This window comes from Gigantopelta aegis, chromosome 2 (assembly GCF_016097555.1).
Source record: "Gigantopelta aegis isolate Gae_Host chromosome 2, Gae_host_genome, whole genome shotgun sequence".
NCBI classification, from domain to species: domain Eukaryota; kingdom Metazoa; phylum Mollusca; class Gastropoda; order Neomphalida; family Peltospiridae; genus Gigantopelta; species Gigantopelta aegis.
This window is the reverse complement of record NC_054700.1, coordinates 27,377,129-27,395,687: the sequence shown is the minus strand read 5'-3', so window position 1 is coordinate 27,395,687 and position 18,559 is coordinate 27,377,129. Positions and strand designations below refer to the sequence as shown.

Here is an 18,559-nt window from a genome sequence, read left to right as displayed (position 1 = left end):
CATCCAATAGCCGATGATTAAAAAAGAATTATGATCTAGTGGTGTCATTAAACAAAACAAACTTCAACTTACTAATGCAGTCACAGTAAAATTATTTTGTAGTGTAAAAATTAGCCAACTAGGTCACTTGTTTTATGTTGTGTAATGTATGTTGGTAGGGATTTGTATTATAATGGCTGATTGAATAGGTTTAAACAGTGGAGAGATTTTTATATTTAAAAAAACAGTTAAAATTGACAAACCATGGGTAATATAAAGAGAATAACCAACTTATTAGAAGCCAAAGTCTTGGGTTTACACCTTTAATTTTCATGGGACAGATAATTTGTCATTCATTATAGCTTATTAGTTAGTCTCTAAATCTCTCTCAGAACGGCAAGCTACATGTAAATTTGATTGTTATGACCAATAGTTGATTTTTTTTAAACTGAAAGTTTAAGGAGCTTATTTTAAATAATATACATGTAAGTATTCTGTTTCTGGGTGTTTTTAATCTAAATATCAAATAGTAAAGAGGCTTACAAAGTAGATTGATAGATCGCTTTTTGTTGGTAAATAAACATATGAAGAAGAAAAAATCTCTTCATTACCACAGAAATAAATTTTATTGGAAAGAATGCCCAGTTGTTTTGGGGTTTTTTTTATCATATTCTCATTATGACATTTGCCATGTTTATAAATTATTAGATAAAAACCAGTTTTGTCCAAGTCATAAAACAATAATGTTATTGGGTATTTGAATATGTAAGCCCATTGAACTATTTCTCGTTCCAACCAGTGCACCACGACTGGTATATCAAAAGTCGTAATATGTGCTATCCTGTCTGTGGGATGGTGCATATAAAAGATCCCTTGCTGCTCATCAAAAAGAGTAGCCCATGAAGTGGCGACAGCAGGTTTCATCCCTCAATATCTGTGTGGTCCTTAACCATATGTCTGACGCCATATAACCGTAAATAAAATGTGTTGAGTGCGTTGTTAAATGAAACATGTTCTTCCTTGAGTATGTAATATTATATTGCACACACCTGAAACACTTGGGTTATATTTCAGGAAGCCTACATGGAAGTTGTCAAACCATTTATCAAGAGAAACCGGGAAAAACTGGTCATGTTTCTGGATGCACTATCCGTAAGTTTTGCTTGAAGCTTTGTCAATGAAACAACTGTAATAATTGGAAGAAAGATTTTGATAAATTGAATTTAAAAAAATAAATAAAAACACATTTAAAAAATCAAGCTTTTTTTTTTTTTTTTTTTTTTTTTTCTTTCTTCTTGACCATTCCCTTTATTAATTCTAATTATTTTTGACAATTTAAAGTATAATAAGAATTGCAGTACTAAATAAGTGAAGGCCCAACTTACTTTCAATTTCCAAGTTTTGCATTTATTACAATTTTTGTTTGCAAAAAAAACCCGTTCTGTGTGCAAGAATGGGTCAATTCCACTTTGTAAAGGATCTGTTTTAAGATATTAGACAATTGGTGCAAAATTGCACTTTTAAAGGAGAGGACAATTAAGGCATTTGGCCTGGTATGCATATTCAACAATATATAATGCACATTATTGCTTAATATCAACACATATAATCGTATAGTTAATTAATAAAACGGTTAAATGTGATGGCTATTATATATAACGGGTGCAGCCATTTTGTACCATCTCAGTGAGTATGCCCTCTGGCAAGCTGATGGTTACGTAATACTTAACGCGCAACGTCAGGAATGAGCCTTAGAACTAGAGAAACACAATCTACCTGGTTTTTGCGGGATGATAAATAGTCATACATTGCAATGTTCTGTAATAATACACATCCCAGTAAGCCAGCAATAAGTATATCCAGCACTATATATATTAGTTTTCAATACAAAATAAAATACCATTGTCAAAGTGGCTACACAAGAAGTCGAAACAATTAACAATGTTCTGCCCATGCATTAACCTACATACTGAAATGATACAAGGAGTATTTTCTTAATTAATTGGTCTATGCTGTTAGTTGCTTCTACCTGTGATTCCTGATTGGCAGGTGTGTATTTGATTGGTAACCAGACGAGCCAATTAATTGTCGCTGTCTAGACACAAAAATACATACCGGTATTGTGGAATATTACCTGTCACCCCTAAAATTGTAATGGACATGGTTTATTACTGTAAATAGTTCTGTAAAACTATTGATTAAGTAGACTTTTCCTTCAAAAACCACAGAACTGACCAATTACATAGTCCCAGAGAAAAGAAAATTATCACTTGGGTATCATGGGTTGTCGTTTTTGCTCCAACGTAGCATATCAATAGGTCTAATTTTGTACATTTTTCCTTTAGATTATTAAACAGAGAAAAATACTATAACCCCATTTTGTTCCGTTAATGCAACTTGAAATATATTTAGTTAGTTTATTATATTATTACGCCATTTATGCTGTTTTACAAGTCAGGTTGATCAAAGAGAAGCGCCTTGTCTAAAATTACTGCTTTTGTTTACACTGTACATACAGGAGATAGTCAGGAGCTGACGTCACTTCGCCCCAAGCTATCCCACCGGACGTCACAAAAACTAAACAAAATGGCTGCCCCCAGTTAGCAGGAATAATCATGGTTTTTTATTAACTCTAAAATTACGCGTTTTTCATTTCACCAGAGTGGACTACAGGTTTCATCTCCATCTGTGTCTGCTCATCCCACATAAGTTTTCCGGATTGTCTTTCCACAATGCCTTGAGATATTGAGCTGAAATGTTGTGTATAGCTTTATCATACACTGTTATAGATCAAGTTTGACTTTTATGGTGATTTACCCATTTTTGACAGAGTTATGGCCCTTGAACTTAGGATATAAGAAAATATGTTGGGACTGGTAGTGGACATGTATTGTTTTAGCAGTACCATCAGAATGCTTGTTCAATTTACCCATCTGTAATCACTTTGTTGTATGATCTTAGTCATTGATATTATTTAGAGAGTTGAAACAATGGTCTTCATTAGGCTGTTTTTTTTCTCCACATTAAATCATCTAAGAGCTTACAAAATGATATAGACAGAGGTGTCAAACAAAGATGGCGGAACACGTTTTTACCATTGAAATGACAATAAAACAAGTAATTTTTATTATTATTCATCAAACTATTAATGCATTCAAGAACAAAAAACTACATAATACTGCATGATGGGGTGTTTTATTTGTACTGTGCACAAATTATTGGTACATAAGCTGTGAAAGGCCGTACGGGTCTGATCAAAATTTGTAAGTCGAGGTTGGGAGTGTTTTCAATCGGAATTTTATGAATCAATTTGTTGCCTCCGTGTATAAGCCGACTCTCTTCTTTAGGAAAGTATTTCTAGACTTCAAAAGTTGGCTAATACACGGCAATGTACAGTATATAAAATGTTTTTAACTGAGGCCATCATTCAGTAAACTGAGAAAGCAGTTGAAGGGTTTGTTTGGTTTTTTGTTTGTTTATTTGTTGTTGTTTGGTTTTTGGTATTTGTATATATACAATTGTTAAATGCACACCATTTAATAAGCCAATGAACACAGCTGATGTAATAAATAATGATTTAACAATTAGTGTTGCTCTTTTGTATATACTGTTTGGTGTCCATGTAACAACCGTAATATTGCGCTAGTCACTACATACTATGAACTCTAGTAAAAAAGTGACTGGGTCAACTATCATTTTCTCTCTCAAAATATGTTCTTGGAAGGCCATGGTTTTAATCATATATATTTATGGGCCCTTTGTAAAAAGTTTTTTTTTAACCCTCCATGTCACACTTGTGGACCACTTTTTCTGAGAACGACCCATATACATGTATATATTTTCACAGTTAGTGTTAGGGTCCATTGATTAATTAAAGGGACTGTCCTGAGTTTGCAGCCATTGTAAGATGATTCCGACTAACAAAGTTGTTTGGGTGACTAAAATTACATATTAAATACATTTTCTTGTTTATAATACCAGTGGCAATCCAGTGTGTTTTTGATTGTGTGTTAATGTTAGTGGCAGTTATTTTTCATTTTACTTCGTAAATTTGTTTTTCTTTTGTACTTAAGACATTGTTGGAAGGTAAACTATGGTTTGGGCTACTGCAAACATTAGGACGACAACAAAAGTCTTGTTTATACAGACCCTGATATTCTGAACAAGAATATATCTTTAATATATAATTTTAATCATCACCACTCAACAGCATACTCACGCTTGTCCTTTTAATCATTGATAATGGATATTTTCTTCAAAGGATACATTTTCACCCATAGTAACAAAGAATAAATTATAAGCATGCCAAGCACGTTAGAACAAGGTCCCAAAATCACATCTTTTGTTCTTTCCACCTTATTTACTGGCTTGTCTTACAGATTTAACAGAATTTATTAGGGTGGTGGTTTGATTTAGTTACTAGTGTCACCACTGACGTAGCCAGGATTTTTTATTGGGAGAGGGAGAGGTGCTCACATTGGTAAGGGGCCAACCACACTGTTTAAAAAGTTGTGTTATAAAGCAACAGAAAAGGTGAAGGTGTTGGGGGTGGGAATAAGTATTTGGGGTGGGGGCATGGCACATTTTTTGGCTACGCCAGGGACCATCACCCTAATAAAAAAATATTTTAAAAACCTGGCTTTGCCAGTGCTTAGGCGATGGTGGAAGCAAAGCGGAAGTTTGCATCGGATGTACAGGGAAATTCCAGGGTTACCTGTCTCAGCTAAATATAATCTGGCTTGTGCCATCCAAGTTGAGACATTGAGCAATTTTGGTATCATGTCTGCAAAATCATGGAGTTGTTATAACTTTGTTATATGCACACATCTATATTCATGCAGTGGATAGGATAGCCGTTTGCTGTTATAGATTTTAACCATGCTGGTGTATTGCAGAATGTTCCTGAGAATTCCACTGTTGATGCAGACTCAGTTTTGGATCCATCCCGAGATCTGGCTACAATCCACCGTCTGTGTTCATCGCATCTTGAAGATCTGCGGGCTCTCGTTGAAGAACAGGTTGGCCAGTGTCTTTCACTAGGAAATGATGTTAAATAATTTTCATCACCCTTACAAATAACACCTAAATGAGTTCTCATTTTTCTTCCATCCTGTAACCTAATCTTCCACTTAAACACACTTTTTCTTTTCTTTGTGAGACAATATTAATTGTATTTTCCATGGGAGAGTAACAAATCATCAGTTCATTGTTATATTTCGTCTTATGTTGAAATTTGTGTTCTCTTTCAGCCTTCACTGCGTAAGTTGGTGTCTGTGACGGAAATGTTAACAAAGCACAAGAAGGTCTACATGGGGGACACGTGACAACAGTAATGGCAGTCTGGCAACATAGAATGTGATACGCACAGTCAACTCACTTAGCCGAGTATACATGTACATGCAAATGTCGTTACGCAGAAATACTGCAAATTGTACACATCTGTTGTGATGTTTCTGATGCATTGTCTTTTCTCGGAATGAAAGTGATGTCACAGTAGACATGCTGACAATATAAGGATGCATGTATAGCCAAGCGGTGAATCATGGGATAGATAGTCTCATGGTGAAAGCAAGTGCTGGCCGGATGGGACATTTGTAATGGAAGAACGTCCAAAAATAATAGTGCTTAACAACAATCAAAAACAGACTGCTGGTTCAGTCTGCTATGAAATCATCAAAAGATCATCTGACTCGGTCATTTCAGTCAAAAGAAAATTCCACATTTGATATCAGTAAGATGAAAAGACTTCATTGTTGGTTAGTGATATGTTGTAAAATTATTCCTATGTTAAAACTGACAGAAAACCAGCGCATGTGGATGAATTTTAGAAGGAGGGTGTCTAGACTATGGCAAGTGAATTTTACAGGAGCACCAAGACATGCTTCCCTGCAAAATGTATGTATTTGAAAAAGCAAATATACTTGAACAGGGAGGGGTTTTAGACCCCCAAAACCCACCTCCTGAACATGTGCCTGGGAAATGAGTTCACTGAATGAAGGTCAGTTGCAGCAATACAGTCTAGTGTTAACTCTTGTAGGTGTCGTGGTCCAAGCTGTTCACAGTGTAGTCTGTGCTATCTTAACATGATGCTGGTGTGGCTAGATCACACGTTAATGAACCAGTAGGAGGGACAACCCAAGGAATGGTGTAGTTTTGGTAACTTGGTCAACCCGGTCATCCCAAAACAATTTATGAAATTCGATCATTAAAGCAAGAATTTTAATGTTAACAGACAACAACAGGGCCCGTGCTTATAAAAGTTAAAGTCTAGACTTTAATAAAGTCCAAACTTTTAACGTAATGCTATTTGAATGGCGTTGCTATGACGTTAAAGTCTGGACTTTATTAAAGTCTAGACTTTAAGGTTTATAAGCACGGGGCCTGGATGAGCCCACTCCAAAGCATTTAGATCTTGAGTTAAATACACCTGCGAAGTCACAGTATTGTCTCAACTCTCCATTATTTTTCATTAATGGAGAGATGAAACCCTACTTAATTAACCCACCAAAATTATTAGTGTTAAACTCCATACTAACATACATGTATATTCACATAAAATTATTATTTAGTGGTGTATTTTAAGTAGGGGAATATCCTCGTAACTCTCCATTCCTGAATAATAATGACCCTCGGCCCTAGTGGGCTCGTCTCTATTTTGTTTCAGGAATGGAGAGTTACTCGGACATTCCCCAATATGTAGTTCCCGGTGATGATTCAGTTTAAAGTAAGTTTCAGGCATGTTGTCATCATCGGACTAGATTTTAAAACAGACGGGGAGGGGATGTAGCTCAGTGATAGAGCACTCACCTGAGCTCAGCAGTGTTTATGCCACAAAGACATTTTTGGGTATGGCGCTATTGAATTGAATGCAACCACAGTCAACAGGGGATAGGGAGGGTCTCCCTCAGAAAGAAAATGGGTTACTGTTATGGTTAGGGTTAAGAAAAGCATACAGTAATGATATGAGTCATTTATTTTGTCAAAAGGTTAACTTTTTTTTTTTAAATCTGCAAATGTTTTGGGTATGGCCGTTTTACCCTCTGGTAGAAACCCTGCACACTTGTTCAAAGCATAGTTAAATGAACCTTGGTTTAATCCTCTTTGGCACAAATGCAAAATAAAGTATAGATTTGATTTGGTATGGATACCTTTGGTTGTTCTGATCAAGTGTCAACAGTATGTTTTCAGTTACAATTTGTATTGATTCATTCCTTTGTTTTGAAAATTTCTGTTAACAACTGGTTATGCTAACATTTGAACAGCCGGCACCTGATGTTCTGTGGTTCACAGGATTGGTCACTCATGATGCACTTAGGTTTTTCCCATTCCAACCAGTGGTATGGACTGTTCTGTCTTTGGGAAATGAGGAACCACTAAGGTTGACGACAGTCACTTTTCGCACCCTTGTTTTGGCTTCGTACACAGTAAATAAAAGATATCCAACGGTAATTTTTGGATATGATATACTGTATTTGACAAAAGGTACTTTTTATTTCTTTCATCTTTTGAAACTTAAAATTAATATTTTGTCCAGAATTATGAAAAACTAAAAAATACCAACCTGTAAACAGCGTTATTGGCTTGTTATAGAAATTTTACAGGGGTCAAGGTTAGTAGACCAGTTTTTATTTTAATGTGGCGAAGTATTGTAATAATATAGCTAATTTTAAATTTGAATGACGTCAGTATTCCAATGATGTCACTTTGCATCTCCTTACAATAACCATAAACTGTGTACATGATGTTTCCGTATTAAGAATGCTGGAAAAATTCCAATGCAAAATTGCTATTGAAATTTTTTTGTTTGAACATTACTTATGCACCTGAATGAGTTTCAAAAAATCTTGTGATTAAAAAATTGTACCTTTTACAAAATATGGATTCAAAGTGAAATTATGGTAAGATATGCTATATTTATTGTGTACGAACCCAAAACAAGGATGCGAAAAGTGACTGTCGTTGACCTTCATATAATCTGCCAGAGGTATGTTAGGCAAGGGAGATCTTTGATTCCGCACCATGATTATAAATCTCTATATGCACTTACAAATGTTAGGGATTTTTCAAGTATTATAAAATATAATATAAATATACCTATCCCTGTGTCTTGGAATAAATAAATTTAACTTTTTTACACTTCAGTATTATATTTGGGGTTTAAACGTCAGTTGATTATTAAAGTAAATATATTTTAGCTATGTTTTAATTGAGGTAGTGCATTTCTTATTATGTCTATGGATATAAGATTTAATTTTCATGACTTTAGATCCCTATTATCATTGCATCTACATGTATATACTTGATTTACCATAAGATATATATGAGTAAGTTATTAAAATATCCAGAATTTATAAATTCAGGGTTAAAACCGAAAATTAAGAAACCGAACATTATTAAAAAGAAAACACCAGTACATTATTACTGTTTTATAAAACACTAATCTATTTAAAATTGGATTCCCAGTTCATTTGTATACATGTATATAATATATATATATATTATAATATAATAATATTAGCATAATGAGTCATTCAACAGCTTCATAACTGACAACAGGCATACATGCGTGTGTGTGGGTGCGCGTGTGGGCGCATGTGTGTGTGTGTTTCCGTGTATGTGTGTTTGTTCATATATTTTTTTATTATCTACAACTTTCAAACATATTAAAATTTCCTTAAATTTTTCAGTTACCATCAACTAAATACCAAAAATTATCTACATTTCTAAAAGGTGAATTTATTACTATTGAGGGGGCGGGATGTTAGTCCAGTGGTAAAGCGCTCTCGCTTGATGCGCAGTCGGTTTGGGATCAATCCTTGTCGGTGGGCCCATTGGGCTATTTCTCATTCCAGCCAGTGCACCACAACTGGTATATCAAAGGCCATGGTTTGTGCTATCCTGTCTGGGATGTTGCATATAAAAGATCCCTTACTGCATTAGGAAAAATGTAGCGGGTTTCCTCTTATGACTACGTGTCAGAATTACCAAATGTTTGACATCCAATAGTCGATGATTAATTAATGTGCTCCAGTGGTGTCATTAAACAACACAGACTTTTTTTTTTTTTATTACTATTGATGTAAAAGAATAATAATGAAAGAACTACACAGATGCTGTCTCTGTTTTCCATTCTCTTTCATGTCCAATAGGGGCCTATGTTCATTGTGTCATTCCATGCTTTCATTATCATTGTGTTCTACCTGAATGCACATATTTGTGGGTTGATTGACACAAAACTCTTTGTTACATAATGTTTTAAAATAATATATATTAATATATAATGTAGCTTAAATCTAAAAAAAAGTGTACTCGGACAGTGGTTCCTTATTGCATATAAAAGATCTCATGCTGTTTCTCGGTACGAGTAACCTGTGTGTGGCAGCAGATTTCCTTTCTCTATTGAACACATAACACTTATTGCTCATAGTTTAAAATGTGCTGAGGTGTCATGAAACAGCTATTCTCTCCTTTCCAAACAGATCTGATCTAAAACCCAAGAATGCTTGTGGTCATTATAATGAATGAAGTAAAATATATACAAGTAAACTATATACAGTGTATAGCTAAAAATTAAAGTCATAAAAAATTACATTTCTCACATAATTTCAATTTGGTAACGAACTAGAGCCATTGTGTAATACACCACCAATACAGATGAGGTAGTTTGGTCCGTGATATCAGCTGGATGGGGAAACTGGCTATTCACTGTCCAAAGAAGAGATGAGCCAAGCATTTGAAAGTTGACAGGGCAGGACGTAGCCCACTGGTAAAGTGCCTGCCTGATGTGCAGTCAGTCTAGGATCGATCCCTGTTGGGCCATTTCTCGTTCAGACTGGTGCATATAAAAGATCCCTTGCTACTAATGGAAAAATGTAGCAGGTTTCCTCTCTAAGACTATATTTTAGAATTACCAAATGTTTGACATCCAATAGCCGATGATTAATAAATCAATGTGCCCAAGTGGTGTTGTTAAACAAATGTGAAATACACCATACAGTAGCATACATTACATAAAGGTATTCTTTCTTTTAAAAATCAACAAAAACAGACAACCAAATTGTTACATCTTCTCCACAAACAGGAAAACACATACCACGGCCTTTGTCCAGTTGTGGTCCACTGGTTGGAACGAGAAAAAAATCTTATCAGCTAAATGGATCCACAGAGGTGGTTCGATCCTGCGATGCAAGCACCTCGAGCGAGCACTCAACCGACTGAGCTAAATCCTGCCCTCTTGGTGCTACAATTTCATAAAACTGTCATAAGCTATCACAATGATACATGCTATTCCCTGTGACGGTTTTAAGATATCATAGTGTAAAGGTAAGCTTAAAAAGTACAGGCACTGGTGTACTGGTATATTGTAGTTAAAATAATTTGCCTGTTTTTAACAGGTAACAAGGATATTTTTGTTGAATATAAAATTGTGTTTAATCTGGAGGGAATTATATATGTAGTTATCAGAACCACACCATTCAGATTAGGTTGTGAGACGGCGTAAACCCGATTGGGTAAGAAGACCAAGATGTAGGGACCAATGGGTGCAGACTAGTCAAAAGTGTTCATTGTTAGCCAGTGAAAGTAAAGCTTTGTACTACTAATTGTAATGGATATAATAACAGCAGAGGTGTATGGACAATTGACATACTGAATAACTTAGTGTCACAAAGTATATTGAACAACAAAACAAACACAAATATTAAAAAACATTTTTAATTTATTTAAAAGTTCAGTGAAACTTCTCAAAACCGGACCCTCTCAAAGCCCGAATTTCCTCAAAACCAGACATTTTTCACGTTCCCTTTTTAAATCTCAATACTAAATAGAACGTCTCTAAAATGGAAACTTCTAAAAACTGGACTTACTTGGCTCTGGAGGGTGTCTGGTTTAGATGGGTTTCACTGTATCGACATCTTGTGAACATTGTAGGCCCATCTTTTACTGAATTAATTTTATCATGGAATAAAAATAAATATATACACATGCATCCATACATCCATACATGCATAGGGACCGGTGTCGTGGTAGGCCATCGGTCTACAGGCTGGTAGGTACTGGGTTCGGATCCCAGTCGAGGCATGGGATTTTTAATCCAAATACCGACTCCAAACCCTGAGTGAGTGCTCCGCAAGGCTCAATGGGTAAGTGTAGACCACTTGCCCCGACCAGTGATCCATAACTGGTTCAACAAAGGCCATGGTTTGTGCTATCCTGCCTGTGGGAAGCGCAAATAAAAGATCCCTTACTGCTAATCAGAAAGAGTAGTTCATGTAGTGGCGACACCGGGTTTCCTCTCAAAATCTGTGTGGTCCTTAACCATATGTCTGACGCCATATAACCGTAAATAAAATGTGTTGAGTGTGTCGTTAAATAAAACATTTCTTTCTTTCTTTTATCATGGAATACATTCATACATACACAGATATAGATATAGATATATATATATTAAGGTATTTGTGTTTCTTTTGTTGTTCAACAAATATTAAATATTTAATTTGTTGTGAAAAACACTTTATCAGCCAGCAGGTTAGGCATCATATTCTATAAGTTTGTTATTGATATAGTCATAACTAAGAAAAATTACTTTGTTCATTTATAGCCAAACTGTTTACAGTGTTTGCAACTCGGGCTTGTGGGAGTTGGTGTTAGCTGAAGAGGAAAGTACACATAGTGTATGATTCAAGTCACAGTCCATGCAGCTCTGCATGTAAGAATTCAAGTGACAGATATGGCCTACAAAAACCTGCTATATATCAAATTGAAATAGCCTGATACTGTCAGGAATAAAGGAATAATTACAAGTAACGGACAAGTCAAACAATAAACTTTTTCTCTCTTTTTTTTGCTTCCCCCTCCCCTCCTCCCTTTTAAAGCAAAGGAGGTATTTGTGGTCCAAGCATGTGCATTAACTGTGATTTAAATCTCTTAAATGTTTTTATTATTTTATTTTTTTTATCTGATAACTGTTCATTTACTTCACCTGAATACCTAAAGTGCATAATATTTGTCATACTTAGACTTAGTCTGTGTGGGTAATATTATAAGTTTATGTATGTACATGTATATGTATTCCAAAAGAAAAATACTTTTCTAAACAAGATCGTTGTTTGTTATGATGTCACTACTTCAGCTAGCTGGGACAAATCCTCCACATGGCTGAACAATATATTATACTGTCGGAAAGAAGTAAAGGATCACAGATAGCAACAAGAAATAATGACAGAATGTTACATGTTCAATTCAACTTCTAGGGTTTTATTGTAAACATTTACTGGTAGTGGTTATTTTCCAATATGACACACCATTTACTCCGTCTAGCCAGTCCGCCATGACTAGTATATCAAATTCCATGGTATTAGGAGTAATCCTGTCTGGGATGGTGCATATACTGATGGAAATAAATATGGGAACATCAAATTGTAGACCACATTTAATTCACTACTAGCGTAGTAATGTCTGTATTTCATATCAAGTTGTAATGTGGGATTGAATGTATGTAGTGTTGAATATGCTGCCTATATGTTCCCAGTCAACTTCTGACGATATCAATTGATTTTTGATGCAGTCATTATTTCTTGTTGCTATCTGTGTGATCCTTTATAGCAGTACATAAAATATCCATTGCTACTAATGGAAAAACATCGGGTTTCCTCTCAAAGACCATGTGTCAGAATTACCAAAGTAAAAAGTTTGTTTTATTTAACGACGCCACTAGAGCACATTGATTTCTTATCTTATCATCGGCTATTGGACGTCAAACATATGGTCATTCTGAACACTGTTTTTTAGAGGAAACACATTGTCGCCACATAGGCTACTCTATTTACGACAGGCAGCAAGGGATCTTTTATTTGCACTTCCGACAGGCAGGATAGCACAAACCATGGCCTTTGTTGAACCAGTTATGGATCACTGGTCTGTGCAAGTGGTTTACACCTACCCATTGAGCCTTGGAGTCGGTGGTATCTGGATTAAAAATCCAGTACCTACCAGCCTGTAGACCGATAGCCGGTCCAGAATTACCAAGTGTTTGGCATCCAATAGCCAATGATAAATAAATCAGTGTGCTCTAGTGGTGTTGTTCATGGGCGTCATTTGCTGAAGAAAACTGAGGACCGTTAATGACAAATGTTTTTGTTGAGCAACCATTGTTCACCCAGAACAAACATGTCTTTGGTGCATGCGGGTCCATGTATGGGATACATAGACAGAACCACGTACCAGTTGCTTTACCATGCTTTTTATTCATAGGTGTTCAGGCTCCCATTTTGTAGGGGGGAGGCAGGCTGGCTTTTTCCCGAATTAAACAAAAATACACGAATCTGGATGACAACATTTATTGATATTAACATTACTACCAAACAGCTATATAGGGTTGTAAACTAATGGCTACACATTTTTACATCGATCGATTACAACTAATTTTTAGGGTATTATGGTGAAAATACATGGGGAAAAAAAAAATCACAGGTTAGCACATTTTGCCCAAATACAGCTCTATATCTATTTGCACAGTTTATGTATATACACCACGACTGGTATATCAAAGGTCATGGTATGTACTACCCTGTTCCTCAATATCTGTGTGGTCCTTAACCATATGTCCGACGCCATATAACCGTAAATAAAATGTGTTGAGTGCGTCATTAAATAAAACATTTCCTTCTCCAGTGATTTATATAAAAAAAGACACTTTTAAAACTATTTGGAGGCGGGATGCCTTCGTGCCCTAGTAAATTTGAGCTTAGTAATAGTATCCACAAAGTGAACAATTAGTGGATTAAGGTACCCAACTATGGTATATCCATATTGTCAAACCAACTCACTTGAAGTGTAATCTAAATGTTCATTTTCCATTTGTTTATGGAATATACCGATGTCCACATTATTTTGCTATAATATGCTTTAGTTTTATTTTATATCTGTAGGAACTCTGAAGACTTTGTATTGGCTCCCCGCATGGCAGGCGAAGTAATATCGACATGTCACTGTATTTGTTACTCAATGTTGTACACAGGATTGCCTGTCATGAGATCAGAGTGCTGTGATGTGGAATTGTAGTCCGGGTACCAGCGTCTTGCAGACACCAGACTCTCGATGGATACCTGAGGGGGAAAAAACAATGTCCATTATGATTATATTTATCAAACATTTTGGTCATTAGTGTATAATTATATGTCAGGTGATTCTTTAAAAGAAAATGTCCCACTTTTTGAAACTGAATAGCGTAAAAAGTATGTAACAGCATTAAAACTTTGCTCAGAATGATGGTAGAATGTTCACTTCGTTACATAGCTTATGTTTAAAATTGTATGATACAAAATTAACATAAATAAATCAAAGGTTTTTAATGAAAATGATGATCGAATATCCCACTATTATATTTTCAAGCATTAATGTATTTCTATACTTGTTTGAATTATTGTCCCCCATAATTTCTAGATTTATTTGAAAGTGAGCAGTGTGTCACAGTAAAAATCTTGTTACCCTTAAACAAAAAAATACAAAAAAAAAAGTTTGTTTTATTTAACGACGCCGCTAGAGCACATTGATTTTTTATCTTATCATCGGCTATTGGACGTCAAACATATGGTCATTCTGACACTGTTTTTAGAGGAAACCCGCTGTCGCCACATAGGTTACTCTTTTTACGACAGGCAGCAAGGGATCTTTTATTTGCGCTTCCCACAAGCAGGATAGCACAAACCATGGCCTTTGTTGAACCAGTTATGGATCACTGGTCGGTGCAAGTGGTTTACACCTACCCATTGAGCCTTGCGGAGCACTCACTCAGGGTTTGGAGTCGGTATCTCGATTAAAAATCCCATGCCTCGACTGGGACCCTTAAACAATGAAACAAACTTGTTTTGTACAAAATGTCTTACATGTACATGCTTATATTTTCCACAATTCATCTGTAAAAAGTAGGACTTTTTTATGTAGAAAGAAAAAAGTCTCACTTTTTTTAAAAGTTGAATAGCTCGAAAAACAATGCAGGACATTGACATTTTTCAGAAATGGGTGGCCCCGTGGATCGTATGGTCACGGTCGATTTTCTCACCTGTTATTACGAATTCCACTCCAAAAAAAAGAAGTACTAATCCATTCGGTAATAATTTTTTCGCTGTTACTGAATCAATAAAAACCACCACACGTCCCATGTACGAATGTCATTTTAGTTTTAAAAGCAAATAATTCGGGTCGAGCACCAGATATTATGGACCAATCAAAAACAACTTGCGTGTGGTGATTTTTTTTATTGATTTTGACTATGGCTCTGTGGGGGTCTGTAAGATCGCTTACTTTGTTCAGACCCAGTGTTTTTTGTTTATTTTTATATCCAATACGTGGATATTTCCCTCTTTCTTTTTGTCCCTCGACTGTAACCCTATAGAGTATTCAATTCTGGACTTTCTCCGAGAAAGTCAACGGAGCTAAATAATAATAATAAAAGGAAACTATGAAACTTTGGGGGGGTAACACTCGAAGAAATAGAAGTGCATTTCATCCTGAAAAAAAAGATTATTGGCTGCGTAAAACTAAAGGGACGGACCCTAGTTTCAACCCGTGAAAATTAACACTAAGTTTAGTAAGTTACAATTGAGTGAATCATGAGTCTGTCACTTTGAAATGGTGAAATACCCTCTAAATATCATGGGCGGATCCAGGAAATATTTTTAGGGGGGGGACCAAAAAAGAAGGGCACATTGACTCGTCAAAAGGGCACCTTACTACAAGTTTTGATATTTACAATTAATATGAATTCCTACAGTTCTACGTCATAATATACTAGCAATAATGAAGTAAATTGGCGTCACTCGCGTTAGAACCTCAATGGGGCCCCATTGAGACTCAATAACACAGACACATATCTGCAAGCTTGCGCATGTACACGAAAATCTTGATTTCATTTATCTACAATATAATTATTGTTTACTTAAAAAAAAAAAAATTCTACAAACAAAAAGGGCACTTGGACATTTTGAGGGCACTTGAACAATTTTTTTTTGGGGGGGACGCGTCCCCCTGGTCCCCCCCCCCCTTGGATCCGCCCATGAATATAGACTAAAACACGTGCGTTTTTAAAAATATGACAAATGCATTTTGTGATATTAAAAACACTCAAGATGACCAAAAACACTTCGAATGTACCGAAATATCTAAACCATAAAATGTAAGTAAATTATGATTTAAATTGGCTATAATGGCTATAGCAGTCAAACATGTGTCTTAGTGTTTAAAAACGGGGGTATATCTCAGTGTTGGGCGAGGATGTCTGCAGGTTTTGAAAACACTTTCCTTCACTCTTCCTGTAGCGCTCGCTCGATGCGCGGTCGGTCTGGGATCGAACCCCATCGGTGAGCCCATTTGGGCTATTTCTCGTTCCAGGCTGTGCACCACGACTGGTATTTCAAAGCCGTGGTATGTACTACCCTGTCTGTGAGATGGTACATATAAAAGATCCCTTGCTGCTAATCGAAAAGAGTAGCCCATGAAGTGGCGACAGCGGGTTTCCTCTCTCAATATCTGTGTGGTCCTTAACCATATGTCTGACGCCATATAACCGTAAATAAAATGTGTGGAGTGCGTCGTTAAATAAAAGATTTCCTTCAATCTTCCTGTTATGATGACGGATTCAAGTATATAGTATACGGTCAACACAACAAATGCCTAGAAACCTGGATTTGCTAGTGGACAGTGAGAAAACGAAAGGCAACACTTGGCATTCATCTAAACCAGAACACTCGTAACATCAAGACATCAAGACATCAATGTACTTTCTACTCAGATGTGTCAAACTAGATATCCCTCACTTGATTATGGCTGGTACCTCATAGAAAACTACAAGTACACAAAGCCTCCACTTCCCTTAGCATTAAAGGTGCTTCGATTATTTTCAGGCAGTAATTTGAGAGTACCATTATTAACTCAGATGATGAAATGTTTACTTTCTATGTAGCATAGTGTAGTTCATGGTGGCGTGGGTTTTTTTTTATAGTTTCTTTGTTGACTCCCATTTGTAGCAGGGTCTTTGAGCTTCCGGATTGGTCATTTTAATAGTGATCAAATATGTTAAAGTGCCTGCATAATCACAATATAATTTCATTTAGCTCTAAAATATAAATCACGATTATAAACTTTAAAAAAAAAATTAAAGTGTGAGATTATAGTAGCGTTGCGTGAGATCGTGATCTTTGTTACAGGTATGCATATTGTTTTTCGCTGGTCAACTTCAAAAAGTGGGACTCGAGTGGTTGGTTTGTTGTTGCTGTTGTTGTTTGGGGGTTTTCAGTTTGTTTGTTGTTTTTGTGTTGTTGTTTATTTGTTGGGGGTTTTTTGGGTGTGGGGTAGGGTGGGGGTTTGCAGTGGAGGGTATTAACCCGATATATTCAGTCATACCTCGTTATCTTGATCTTTGTTATCTCACGAACTCGGCATATCTCATTCATGTATATAGCTAGAGGTAAGTGTTGCAAGAATCTGAACAGAAGGGTGTCATACAACGTAATGTTCAACGATAAAAATACTTTAAGCTAAATATAGTTCGTTCTGCAACACTTACTGCATTTGCTGGTTGATTGGACAATGAAACCGTTCTCGACTTCGAAAATCGATGCCGGACGACACACACCACAGTGACGAGGATAGCTGTACCAACAATAAGTACTGCTGCAATGGATGTTCCGGTTATTAGACCTATAAATAAATGTAGAAATGACTTTTACATACATGTTTTTCTTAGTTTTAACTACAATTCCTACCCACTCTTAGCATAAACGTGAACATGTAGCCTTCGTACATTTTAGATGTAGAAATTGTTTTTATATATTTCTTAGTTTTAACTAAAATTCCTACCCACGCTTAGCATAAATGTGAATATGTAGCCTACGTACATATTAGATGTAGAAATTGTTTTTACATATTTCTTAGTTTTAACTAAATTTCCCACACACTCTTAGCATAAAAATGAATATGTAGCCTACGTGCATATTTAATCTAAGTTAATTTAGAACAGTGGACATTTTAGATAGATTAGGAAACGGCGAATACGCGCCATTTTTCCAAAATAGTTACCAAGCAACTGAAAAATACAAAAATCTCACTAAGTTGGAATGTACCACTCTTCAATATGGCTGTAAAGCATTGAGAAGCATTTATACGCTGTTTCAAAACACATGGGAGACGCTGAAATTACTTATTCGTGATTAGAAGGATTACTCATACACTGATCGTTAAGAAAAGTTCGTATTCGTTGTTTTTTTGTGTGTTTTTTTATCATTTTAGATGAAGTGGCGGACTTGACAGCTGTGGTGGCAATACACATGACGTGTGACACCGGTGGAAAAGCATATGCTCACCTTTCGCGAACACCTGATATCATCACTGTGACAAAAAGTTTGTTTGTTTTGTTTAACGACACCACTGGAGCACATCGATTAATTAATCATCGGCTATTGGATGTCAAACATTTGGTAATTCTGACTCGTAGTTATCAGAGGAAATTCGCAACATTTTTTCTAATGCAGTAAGGGATCTTTTATATGCACTTTCACACAGACAGAAAAACACATACAACGGC

General features: G+C 35.9%; 2 protein-coding genes across 4 annotated transcripts in view; one reads left to right on the top strand and one right to left on the bottom strand.

Moving 5' to 3' along the window:
- The window catches only part of LOC121383352 (ras GTPase-activating protein 1-like), a 66,353-nt gene extending 58,879 nt beyond the window's left edge, over window positions 1-7,474 (top strand). Inside the window, exons 23-25 of the mRNA XM_041513333.1 lie at window positions 1,054-1,131; window positions 4,875-4,997; window positions 5,229-7,474. Coding sequence (XP_041369267.1) covers window positions 1,054-1,131; window positions 4,875-4,997; window positions 5,229-5,303 — 276 coding nt within the window. The 3' untranslated portion in view covers window positions 5,304-7,474. The remainder of the gene's footprint in view (window positions 1-1,053; window positions 1,132-4,874; window positions 4,998-5,228) is intronic.
- A 1,485-nt stretch (window positions 7,475-8,959) lies between these two features.
- Window positions 8,960-18,559, bottom strand: part of LOC121383337 — a 32,504-nt gene continuing 22,904 nt past the window's right edge. For 2 of the 3 annotated variants that reach the window (XM_041513304.1, XM_041513313.1), the window contains 2 exons: window positions 17,543-17,676; window positions 12,944-14,084 (listed from right to left, as the gene is read on the bottom strand). In XM_041513304.1, coding sequence (XP_041369238.1) covers window positions 13,977-14,084; window positions 17,543-17,676 — 242 coding nt within the window. In that variant the 3' untranslated portion in view covers window positions 12,944-13,976. Of the gene's footprint in view, window positions 9,466-12,943; window positions 14,085-17,542; window positions 17,677-18,559 lie in introns of those variants that run through there. The other variant, XM_041513322.1, reaches the window with a different exon arrangement.